The 12,732-nt window shown below is 48.2% G+C and overlaps 1 protein-coding gene across 1 annotated transcript in view; it reads left to right on the forward strand.

Moving 5' to 3' along the window:
- The window catches only part of UVRAG (UV radiation resistance associated), a 312,534-nt gene extending 300,770 nt beyond the window's left edge, over positions 1-11,764 (forward strand). The window contains exon 15 of the mRNA XM_058663601.1: positions 9,837-11,764. Coding sequence (XP_058519584.1) covers positions 9,837-10,548 — 712 coding nt within the window. The 3' untranslated portion in view covers positions 10,549-11,764. The remainder of the gene's footprint in view (positions 1-9,836) is intronic.
- Positions 11,765-12,732: the final 968 nt, after the last annotated feature.

Here is a 12,732-nt window from a genome sequence, read left to right on the forward strand (position 1 = left end):
AGATCTTCCTCTCTGTCTCTCCTCCTCTGTGTATATCTGGCTGTAATAAAATGAATTTAAAAAGTGGGGAAAAAAAGAAGAAAAAAAAAGAATAAGGCAGTTACCTGGGGGGACAAAACTTGTCAGCAGCCACTCCCTTAGGAACCTCTGGGTTGAGGCCGAATGTGAGTTTCCTGTGTTTCAGCTTTGGAGTTAAAGGTCATGTTACATGATGCCTGTCAACAGTGATTCTGCCAGTGGGTGGTAGTCTGCTGTGAGCTACAGCACATGTGACTGCTTCTGCAAACCAGGCACTTCTTCAAGGCATTGAGCCCATTGCTCCGTGCAGTCAAGTAACCCTCCTGGCAGCCCTGAGGACAGGGACCAGTCTTCCTCTTTCTTCTAACACATGGGCAAGCGCAGGAGCCAAAGGGTTAAAGTAACTGAAAGGTGACTGAGACATCAAGTGGGGGTGGGGAGAGGGGACTAAGATTTCACCCTTGTCTGGACAGTTTCGGAACTCCTGCTTTAACCATTGTACAACACGGCCCTTTGTGACTACGCTAAGAATAGAGTGTTGTGCATAAGGGATCGCTTAGCATCTGGCGGTTCCAGAAAAGGAATCCCAGGATTACAACCACCTCCTGCTTCTCTTCATTCCTCTCTGACAGCTTGTGCTTATCTCCCGGGCAGGCTCCCCTCACTACCTCCTCACGGAAAGCTGGAGTGCCCAAAGGCCCAGTCCTCGGCCCTTTTCTCTCTCACTTTATTTTTAGGGTCAGTACTTCCTGATGCCAAACCAACTCCCGTCCTGGACCCCCTATCCCTCCCAGCCTCTGTTCCCCACCTAGATGGAGCCTCCATCCCTTCTGCTGCATGACCCTCATCTCCTCCCTGCCCTCACCGCTGCTGTGTCCAATCTGGCAACATCTCGCCAGCCTCCCTGCTGTGTCTCTGTACCTGCCCATTGCCAGTCTGGCTGCCAGGGCCACCATCATTGCTCCCATCCCACTGCATGGCCTGTGTCTCCCCTGCTGCTCTGTGCTCCAGCTGTGGCCAGAGGGCACCGTGTGTCAGCCTGGCTCTGCTCTCACCCACACACTCACCCCCACCCACTTGCCTGAAGCACTGGAATGGCCAAAACCCTACGGGCATCTGCACACTGTGACCTTTGCTTTCCTCTCCAGCTTCTCTCCTACCAAACAGCTCTCAGCTCACTGACCATCGGGGCCCTCAAATAACCATTTCCAGTCTTGTTATACAGTCTTAGCAAGCTGTTCCTTCTGTCATCCAACAACCCATACTCCTCCCCATGAACATCTCTAGCTAGGCCTTCGAACCAGGGCCTCTTCCAGGCCTTTCCCTGTCCCCAACACTGCGAGGCAGCTCCTCTCCTACCTGGCATAGATTGCAGGCTGTGCTTTCACATTTATGTCTGTGACTGTGACACACATCTGTCCCACCTCTTGGACAATGGGCTATGTCAGAAAGCAGGAACAGTGGCTTTTGTCCGTTAATATCGTATCCCCAGAAGGAGGCCCGGTACCTAGGGGTACAGTGGATGTTCAGCAGACATCTGAATAAGGGATTCCATCAGGAAGTTCGTATTAATATGTTCATTGATATGTATACAGCCTTGCACCACACCTCATGGTGGTAAGAGAGGACTGAAAGATAAGGTTGAGGCCTGTGCTGTGGCATAGCAGGGAAAGTTGCCGTCTTAGATGCTGGCATCCCATGCGGGCACTGGTTCAAGTCACGGCTACTCCACTTCTGATCCAGCTCCCTGCTAGTGAGCCTGGGAAAGCAGCAAAAGATGGCCCAAGTGCACCCATGTGGGAGACCCAGAAGAAATCCTGGCCCCTGCCTTCATCCTAGCCCAGCACCAGATGTTGAGGCTATCCAAGGAGTAACCAGTAGATGGAAGATCAGTCTCTCTCTCCCCCTCTCTCGTAATGCTGATTTCCAAATAAATCCATCAAAAGAAGGAAGGAAGGAAGATAGATAGATAGATAGATAGATAGATAGATAGATAGATAGATAGATAGATAGATGCTGTCCCAGGCATCCACAGTCCCTTGCCAAGCAGTGGTTCCTTGATAGCTGCTATGACTCAAGCACTCCTGCCCAAGGCCTTGGGCTTCTCTTAAAACAGTGGTGCAGCTGTCCATTCTTCTTTCAAAATATCAAGTAAAGCCTCATGTTCAGTTCCTGTCAGAATTGATTAAAGGCCGCTTGGAGGCTCAGCTTTCCCAGGATCTGTCACTGGTCTCAGCAGTCTTGCGCTTCCTTTCGCTCCCTTCAAGTCCGCCTTTGACGTTCTGAATACATTCTTCTCAACACGTTCTCTGACCAGGGTTTGTATTTGCTGGTCATATTGCTCCTGGGGCTGGGCTCTGGGAGACTACTAGTCCCCAGGTTTCACTGGCAAAGGTTAAGAAGGTATTTTTTCTTGTTTTAAAGGCATATTTATTTATTCATTTGTTCAAAAGGCAGAAAGAGAATCTTCTATGAGCTGGTTTACTCCCCAAATGGCCACAACAGCCAGGGCTGGACCAGACCAAATCCAAGAGCCAGAAGCCAGAAACTCCACCCAGGTCTCCTGTGTGGGTGCAGGAACCCAGACATTTGAGCCATCCCCTGGCTACTTTCCCAGGCACATTAGCAGGGAGCTGGATCAGAAGCGGAGGAGTCAGGATTCAAACTTGTGCTCTGACGTGGAATGTAAGTGTCCTAAACAGCAACTTAACATACTATACTACCACGTGGACCCCTGTTGTTGTTTTTAAGATTTTTAAAATTTTAGTTGGAAAGTCAGATATACAGAGAAGAGACAGAGAGGAAGATCTTCCATCTGATGATTTACTCCCCAAGTGGCTGCAACAGTCAGAGCTGAGCCGATCCAAAGCTGGGAGCCAGAAGCCTCTTCCGGGTCTCCCATGTGGGTTCAGGGTCCCAAGGCTTTGGGCAGTCCTCGACTTCTTTCCTAGGCCACAAGCAGGGAGCTGGATGGGAAGTGGGACTGCCGAGATTAGAACCAGCACTCATATGGGATCCCAGCACGGACAAGGTGAGGACTTTAGCTGCTAGGCAACCACACTGGGCCCAGACCCCTGGTTTTATTTTTTTAGTTGTCACCAAAACATTTCATTAAACCCAGGTCTCCAGCACCACCCTGGAACTCCCCAGATATCCTTCCGAGCTTTTCTGCCCTTTCTTTACAGGTTTTCTTGTAAGCTGTTAGTCACACTCTGTATAAATGACATCAAGATGGGCTGTCTCTGTTTCTACAGGCCATTTTACAGTCTCGTAATGTCAACTAGGATTGCATGCATCTATGTGGTGGCTTCCTAGCGTGAGAGCTGATGAGGGAAGTGGCTGACTTGACCCCCTCCCAGGACCCCCAATTTTCTCCCCAGGCAGTTACTTGGCACTGCCTACCCCCAGAGAGCTGTGCCCTGAGAGTGAGCTGGCCTCCAAGTGGGCTTCAAGCTAAAGCATGCCCTCTCCCGGTGTTGATTGCCTACCACCCTGCACTGGGCCCCGGAGACCTGGCGAACCCTCCCATCATCACCCAGCCTGGGGCACTGGATTTTCTCAGCTTGCTGGTGTCGTTTGCCGGTGGAACTTTCACACAGAGCCATCTTTCCATCACAACTCAGCTTCCATAAAACCTGAAGACTCCCTTGTTCCGTTACACCTTTTTATGCTCTGTTTTTATTTAGTCAGTCTTTGGCAGGACCCTTCCCTGCTGAGCACCACAGGGACGACAAGTGACCCCTGGCACAGATTGGAGCGTGTGCCTCGGACCTGGGCTTGTATCTATTTTTGTTTTGCTGTGTGTTTTTGGAACATCCAATACAGAGATTAAGTACTTAGACTTATCTGGTAATGGTGAGAGGCCTTGGGCTGGCCTGCCTGTGGCCAGCAGACTGCCATCCTTAAAACTCTTAACCCGCAGCTCGCTGTGCTCCTGGGAGATAAGAGCTAGCTGCTGTGGTTGGCTTGGCTTTCCTCAAAGGAGCTCTGGCTTCTGCTGGTTCCCAGCATGGCTTTCTGAGCAAGGATAGTAGCCTGATTTATGGAGGTTGTTGTTGTGCAAAAACTAACTTTATGTCATAATTGCTCAGCTGCCAGAAGACGTAATTCCACCTCAGCTTCGCCTTGGCAACCTGTTTTTGGCACTCCGCATAGCCTGTCACTGCTCTGCATTATTTAAGCAGTAATCTTTAAGAAGGTGAGAAACTATTATGGCTTTTTAGTGCAGTTGACATGATATTGGCGCTCGAGTGGGACCTAGAGCTTCAAACATTTCTAGTGGCTGTAAACCAACTTAAACACCTCCGTGCAGCGTTCTCCTGGCCATGAGCTCACAGCTTGCTGCAAGGGGAGAGAGAAAAGAAGATCAAATGTTGTTTAAGAGGGTTTTTTTCCCCCTCGCGTTTTTTAAGTATTCTTACTCCATTGAGTTGTAGCCGTAGCTTTTGGCCAGGGTCCAGAAGATGAGAATGTAGTGCATTGCCCAGCTGTGAGAGAGTCATGTGCCTCCCAGGAAACATTCTGGATGGATGCAAAGACCCAGAGCCAAGGCTTTGAGTTGAACTCTTCCCCAGGGCTCCACAGTGTGAGCCCTGGTGCTGGACAGCACAGTGCATCTGAAAGAGAAGCGGGGGCAGGTGCTGCCCATCACTGGAAAACACACCCCCAGCTTCAAGAACTCTCTAGATGTGGTCAAATTTTTGCTTTTTTTTTTCTTTATTTTGTTTTCTCCTGGCTCCACATTTGCATCATTTCGTGGCAGAATTTATTTCTGTTCATAATTGATACTTAGCCTAGCAGTGTTAAGTCCTAGCAAGTTGAAGTGTGGGCAGGAAAAGGAGGAAGATATCAATTCTCTTGACCTAAAAGTCCCTCTCCTGGTTCCCCACCCACCCCTGCCACCCTCATCCCCACCCCCACCCCCAGCCCACCCGGAATGCAATAAGAGATCAAGTGCAGGCATTTGATAAGGCAACAGAAAAAATGGGAAGACCCTAGGGATTAGGAGAGAAAAGCAAAGGAGCATTCATCAGGTCCGGCTGGCCTGGCTAAATCCCAGCTTGCTTGCTTGCTTGCTTTTCTTTTCTTTTCTTTTTAATTATTTTGAGAAATGTTTTTTGCTTGGTGTTTTTTTTTCTTTTTTTTTTTTTTTTTTTTTTTTGACAAGCTTTACATAGTTAATTAGGTCAAAAAGGTTCAAGGTAAATCCCAACTTTCTGTTGAGTGGTATTGTAACTTTGGTCATATTACCTGACTGCTGTGCCTTAGCTTCTGCATCTGTAAAGAGTGAGGGGTGTTAATAATAATTTACATAGATGTTATAGGGATTGAATGAGACCTTGGGAGAAGCCCCTAATAGAGTGCTTAGCCCATTCCTTTCATAAATGTTACTTACCCAGCAGGCATTGTGGTGCAAGGGTAAGCCACCACTTTTGACACCTGCATCCCGTATCGGAGTGCCCAGAGCTCAAGTCCCACCTTTGCTTCCCATCCAGCTTCCTGCTAATTTATACCATAGGAGACGATAGGTGATAGCCAAAAGACTTGGGTCACTGCAGTGTGGGAGACTCAAATGGAGTTCCAGAACCTCTAGCTTGAGCCTGGCCCAGCCTAGCTCTTGCTTGCTTGCTAACTGACTCACTCGCTCTTTGTTTCTTTTTCTACCTTTCAAATAAATGATCAGTCATTATGATACCTCAAGCTTCATTTTTTTAATTAAAAAGGCAAATGTTAGCTGATCCTTTTATTATCAATAATTCATGGAGTATCTACTCACTCTACTGAGAACTTCTCATTGTACTCTGCACTGTTGGGTCATTGTACATGTTTTAGTGAGGGGGAACACATAGCTTGGAACTCTGAAATATTGCATCTGAGGGTATAGGCATGGGAATCCCATTTTGAATCAGTGTTTTCTCTCAGGCTCTCTTCTCTACGGGGAGGCTGTGGCTTCCGATAGTAAAACCCAGAGAGAAAGAGGAAGAGTAGAGGGAAGTGGTAGATCCAGTTTGGACAAGGAGAGCCAATTGGATTCTACCATTTCCCAGGGGCTGTGGTGGGGGAGTTGACATTAGCATGCTGGACATGCTGTCTTTTATGTGGATTAGGAAATCGAAATATTCTCCCACTTAAAAAATCTTCTCTCCCTGAAGCTAAATTCATATAGATAAACAGTAAACTGTAAGTTTGGAGACAACTGGGATGTACCGCCAAGGATTCCAAAAAGTTCTCTGACAGTCGCACAGCAGTTGGCGGACAGTGGTGTTTTGAGCATTTGTACTTTATTCAGAGCCCCCACCCCTCACCTCCGCCCCATCCCTGTGCCCCAAGGAAACAAAGGAAACCACGGCAATGTTGCTTCACATTGGGCAGAGTGAAGCTGTTGACAGATTTGGTACTTTAGCTCCAGAACTCTTTTCCAGTTGCCTTCGTTTTGTTTGTGCTTCTTGTGGCTGGCTAGATGATGTCAGAAGCCGAGAGGCAGGTGGGTGGAGAGTTGTTTGTTCCTGCTGTAAGCAGACTGCTGGATGAGAGCAAATAGGAGAGAAAGCAGAAGACTGAGATGTCCAGCTTTGCCACCTCTTACTCTGCTCCTTTTCGAGGCAAGCCTCAGGTGATCTTTGGTGAGATGAGGACAATACTTTGAGATTGAGCAGATGGAGAAGCTGATCATGGTCGCAGTAACCCGTTAGGGTCACTACTGCCCTCGGTGTCCACGCCAGGCCCTGTGCCAAGGATGACAGCAGCCTTGTTTTATTTTCTCCTTCCCATCATTTCATGATGTCTCTTAAAAATGTTTATTTTTATTGGAAAGGCAGATTTACAGAGACAAACATCTTCCATCCCCTGGTTCACTCCCCAGATGGCTCTAACGGCCAGAGCTGAGCCCATCCAAAGGCAGGAGCCCAGGAGCCTCTTCCAGGTCCCTAGGCTTTGGGCCATCATCTTCAGCTTTCCCAGGCCATAAACAGAAAACTAAATGGGATGTGCAGCAGCTGGGACATGAACCAGGTTCTATATGGGATGCTGGTACTTAGAGGTGGAGGATTAGCCAGTTGAGCCATTGCACTGCCCCCTCATGATCTTGTCTTACAAAGGAGGAGACATCCCACAATAAATAGTGAACTCAACCTCAGGCTATAACTCCAACTAGAGGGAATCACTGTGGCAGGTCTGTAAAGATCCTTCCCTAGGCCCCTATCTCCAGAGAGAGCCAAGAGATAAGAAAAGGTAACTGGCTGCAATAAATAAAGACTCCCAGAATGAGAAAGGAATTAATCACTTAATGCAGAGAACGCCCAGGAAACTCGAGCCCGAGCCAAATGTAAACCAGACAGTCCCCCCCTTGACCTCTAAACGCCGAGCCACTTGGCTTCCCCTCCTCTTACAATTAACTGTGACCCTAGGAAATCCTGTTGTACTCCCAGCACAAGGCTTATTATTAAGTAATTTACAGCCCTGATGTGGTTCAGTTGGTCCACAGTTTATACCCTGTTTCACCAAACTATGGCCTAGTAAATTTGCAATTATGGGTTGTTGTGTTTTTTTTTTTCATCAATTCGTTTTAATCGTAGCATTCAACCCTGGAGATCATGTTTCCAGATTGTACCTGAGCCAAGCTGGAAGAGACATCCACAAAGGAAAATGGCTCTGTAGGAAGGGATGGAGAGTGTGCAATGGCCGGCTGGATTGTCTGACTGCTTAAACCACAAGCTGTGAACCCCAAATCTAGTGCCCTGAGCACAGTGGGTGCCTGGGCAAGAGCAGAGGTGCACCCACCCTTTCCCCAAACACCCACAATTTGTGGTTGATGGTAAAGAGTAGAAACAATAAGTTTGCCTCACTACTTACATAAGCACTAATTTCATTTGGTAACTTGTCAAAAAGCCTTTAAAAAGAATGAGTACCTCTGAGTTCCCACTTCTGCTCCATCTAGAAGCATCACCATGGGGCCACAAGTCAGACAGAAAGAACTTGGAAGCCCCCCAACACCCTTCCTTTCTGATCTATTGTTTGCCATTTTAGACAATGCTCAAGGTAAATTGTCCTTTTTTATCAGCCTGTACTGAAATATCGAAACCTTCTATGACAAATGAATACCGAAGATGTTTTATTAAAAATTCATGACTGTGTTTTTATATAGTCTTGCTCACAGCAGTTTGCTTTTATAGTGAAACAAGGGAATAATTAAGTAAATTGTGATATTCCATTCAAGGGAGCAGCCTTTTGGAATTACGTTTAGCAAGAGGCTTTAAAAACTTGCACCACAGGCTGCAAAATTATGTATGTCTACCACAAACACTGCCTTAAGGTTTTTTTTACCTGAACACACATAAAATCAAAACTTATAGTAGTTATTTAATGGATAATAGTCTTGTGATTTTTATGTTTCTATTTTTTTATTTTCTATTTTATAATTATAATAATTATCAAATCGCATATGTCTCTGTATATACACAAGCATAGAGGTCAATGCTATTATTTAATAATACTTCACCTATTTGGAGCTCAGCTATCTTGAAAATCTGGAATATAGTGAAGATCCTGGGAGTGATAAGAAAATGTATTCTGAGCAGCCCAAGCCAGTGTTGTAAGGTTTATTAAAAAAAAAAAAAAAAAAAAGGCCAGGGAAGAGGGAAGGAGCCTCAGACCCGGCATTCAGACTGTCAGCCCCTGCTTTGCCCACAGTCCCCAGGACACCTGCTCCGTCCAAGCCCCACCATAAGTCCAGACCAGCAGGAGGATAGTTACGCAGGAGCAGAAGAGCTGTTGCAGGCAGGAGGTCGGACAGCAGGAGCCGACATGGGACGCGACCCATGCTGACTTCACTCCAAGACCCGGTCCTGGGCCTCAGGCCACTCCAAGAACCTGTCTCTGACTATGTCATCACTGAATGATAGCATGGTTGTATCCATGGTCCAGAAGCCATCAAGAAAATAACTTTTTCAAATTGTGAGAAACTCTTCAACAAATGTTTTTGGAAAGTTTCATCTCATGTAGCCAAACGTAGAGGGCAAAGGACAAAAGGGAATAATAGGACAAGCCTTAGTTGTATCACTTCTTTGTTGTCTATCCATAAGAGCTCATTTTCTTACCATTCTTCTTATGTGTATATATTTTTTTCTTCTTACCATTCTTTAAAAGAGAATGTTTTATTACAACTTATATCTAATGCTGTCATTACCTGAGTTCTCATAAAAATTCAAGCAAACAGAAGAATATTGTAAAAAAAAAAAAAATCAGGGTGTCACTGAAAATGAAGTGTCATGTCCCACATTCGTTGTTCATTTAAAAAATAAATAAATAAAAGTCCCTCTCCACCCCAGCCTCCCTCTAAGGCAAGGTGATCAGCACCTGGCCTTAGAAAGGTTGCGGCCGAGAAGTGGTGGATTACAGGAGCGGGTCTAGCTTTGTCATTGCCTCACTGAGTCCTTGCAGGTATGTCGCTGAACCTGGCCACACAATGAAGACTGCTTTTGAAGAAAAAATAGGGATTAATTAGTAAGACGGCCACTGATAATCAGGAGTGTCCCTTGAAATGAGGAGTTGATTGCATGTCTTACGTGAGTTCCTTTCTACAAGGACTCCAGCCAGTTCCTCTCCGTCTTCCCCTGTGCGACCCCACTCACACATCTCTGAGTGTGGGATGGGCCTAGCCTGCCTCATGCCATGTCTCAGCTCCACACACTAAAATAAATACTAACAACTGCTGTCTACTTTTCCTGCCATCCGCACGTGCATTTCTTGTCTGTGGCTCCAGGAGTTTCCCAGGCAAGCCTTGCAAGAACGCGTAACTCTCCTTTCTGTTTGTCTCCTAGCGACAGGCATCACACCTCCAGTGCCATCCCTGTTCCAAAGAGACAGAGCTCCGCCTTCCGAGGTGCGGATGGCGGCTTCTCCGGGGCCTTCCCTTCCCCAGACCCAGGACACCGCAAGCGGGCCAGCTCAGAGAATGAGAGACTGCAGTATAAAACCCCACCCCCCAGCTACAACACGGCCCTGGCCCAGCCTGCCGCGGCCACACCACCCAGGGCGGAGTCTGAGAGAAAGGCAGCAGCGCTGTCCTCCTCCTTGGACACCTGCTTGGACTTGTCCAAAGAAAGCAAGAAAAATGGAGTGGATCTGGAGGACAGCTTGAACAGAGAGTCCTTGAGCCTGCACACCAGCCAGGAGCAAAGAGAAGGCCTCGCCGGGCACTTGGCCATGGTGAATGGCACGGTGCTATCCGGCGAGCAGGCAGGCCCTGCCATGGCTGCCCAGCTCCCGGGTGTGTTCCCCCCAGCCTCGGCCTCAGAGGCCGAGCTGTGCTGCACTGTGGAGCAGGCAGAGGAGATCATCGGGCTGGAAGCCACTGGCTTCACATCAGGCCACCAGCTGGAAGCCTTCCACTGCATCCCAGTGGACAGCGCGGTGGCCGTGGAGTGTGATGACCAAGTCCTGGGGGAGTTTGAAGAGTTCTCCCGGAGAATCTATGCACTGAATGAGAATGTCTCGAGCTTCCGCCGGCCGCGCAGGAGTTCTGACAAGTGAGGTGAGCGAGCATGCCCTTAGCAGGGCCACCGCCCCAACACACAGGGGGAAGCTGCACTCACCCTTTGTAAGAATGACGGCACACAATACACAGAGCCAGAGGAGATCCTCAGAGACCCAGGCTGGATGGTCGAGAGGGGACTCAGGATTGCTGCAGGTCAGGGCCAAGGTCTGCTTTCACTGTCATGATTGGCATGTCAGGCCTGATGCTTGGTTCAAGGCAAAAGTCACCCTCTAGTTGCGAAGAGAGCTTGTAGCTCGAGTCACCTCGCAGACATCTGTGCTTTATTTACACTTGTATGTTATCCCCAGAGGGAAGATGATAATATATACATAATATAATGAACTCACCTTTAGTTTCTCGCAAGCATCTGCCCTCTACCATAGTTTGTGAAACTGTGGGGCCACAGAGTATTCAGCAATAGCTTTCTGCCGTTTCCTGAAAGGGCTGTGGCTGTCCATTAGGAGATTGGGCAAGAACTACAATAGAGGTCTCCTCATACCCCAGACCCTCATCCCCTGCCCCCAGGCACAACTGTAGCCCACCTGTAGACCCCTCTGTTGACCCTATCTCCACAGTGGATGGGCCGTAAAGCCTGAGAACCGAGAATGTCACATTCACTGGCTCTCTAACTCCATTGCTGGGATAGTCCATCTTACCCAGTCAACCGTGACCTTCTACTTCCTCTGCCCCTCCCCAATGTACCCCTCAAATTAGAGAGTGTGCCTCCCGTGGAGCCCAGGCGGCCCTCCAAGACCCTGGGACCACTGTACTTGGAGGGCTGCCAATCCCCCAGGGGCGAAAGTGTTCAAGCGGGCAGATGCTGCGTGCAAGAACCAGGCATGCTTTCTGGCCATGCACTTGACAGACAAAAAAAAAATCCCTGTGTGTGAATCCCATGCTAATTTATGAAATTTCAATCTGAAGGAAGACATTGAACTCATATCTGCTGAAACCTAAGTAGAGACGGCAGTCGGACTGGTAGGATTAGAGACTAGATGAGGCATAGAATGTTATTGGTTATGTGTGCAATTTCAGAAATATTAAATTATGTTTTTGAATTCCAGTTTGTCATTCCTGCATTCAGAATTCATTTGCTGTTGCTTTACACATTATGTACCCAAGGACATTGCCTCAGGGTTGCAAACTCCTTACGGAAAATTTATCTATATATCCATGTATTATATAGAAGAATAAAAACTGATTACTTCACTTGACCTGCTTTTTTTTTTTTTCTCCAGCTTTGAAATTCCCCTGACACACCTCATTATGTTACTTCCTGGCTGGACCAGCCCAAGCAGAAACCCATGCAGGTTCACATTCTTGCGCTTATCCACGTTTACACACCAGAGCAATATGGTGTTTATAGGGGTACTGCCTCCAGGACCTGTGCTTGTCCCTCGAACCACCTAATTCAGACCCCTCATGGTCTCGTTCCTTTTTCCCAAGCATCCCTGGACTCAGTTTTAATTTGCGGCTACCTCATTCCACGAAACAGCACCTGTTGCCAGTTCTCCATATAGAGATCTCACAGGATGGTTGCTCAGCCTTCCAGCAACTGAATGCTTCCGCCTGACCCGACCAGGGCCAACTTTATCCACAAGAAGAGGCAGGGTCCTTCCCACCCTGGAGCGGAACCTCTTACCCATGCACTGTCCTAAGTTGTAGACTCGCACAGGGTAGGGAGGGCGTCTTGGATGCGCATGGTGCTGTGAAGCGACATCCAACTGAGACGACACGTTGCGAAAGGTCAGTGTTAGTGTTCACAAGGGGAGGCGGGCCCCCCACAGGTGACATGTGATGCCCCTGCGCTCGGGCACCCATTTCACCTCCATGTCACACTCGGCCCGGGACATGCAACATGGCTCTGGCCTTGTTGGGATGTAGGACCCCAGTGAACACCCTGGCAATTCCGATGTTCCTCTCAGATTCCACATCCCTCTGGGGATAGGGGAGGGCCTGTCAGGGTGCACTGTGCAGAGGGCCCCTGGGCCCAGCTTCTACAGCCTTCGCTGTCACCCTGTGGGGCCCTGCCCTGCCCTTGAGTATGACAAGAGTCCTCAGAACGGGCCAGCCGCTTTGGCCCACACTGTCCAGTGACGGATGCCTCAGGATGCCACTTAGCTTTGGGCAGTTTCTACCACAACCTGGGGAGAAGGTACAGTATTTTGTCTGTCTCCAGG

Source organism: Ochotona princeps, chromosome 4 (assembly GCF_030435755.1).
Source record: "Ochotona princeps isolate mOchPri1 chromosome 4, mOchPri1.hap1, whole genome shotgun sequence".
Lineage (NCBI taxonomy): Eukaryota > Metazoa > Chordata > Mammalia > Lagomorpha > Ochotonidae > Ochotona > Ochotona princeps.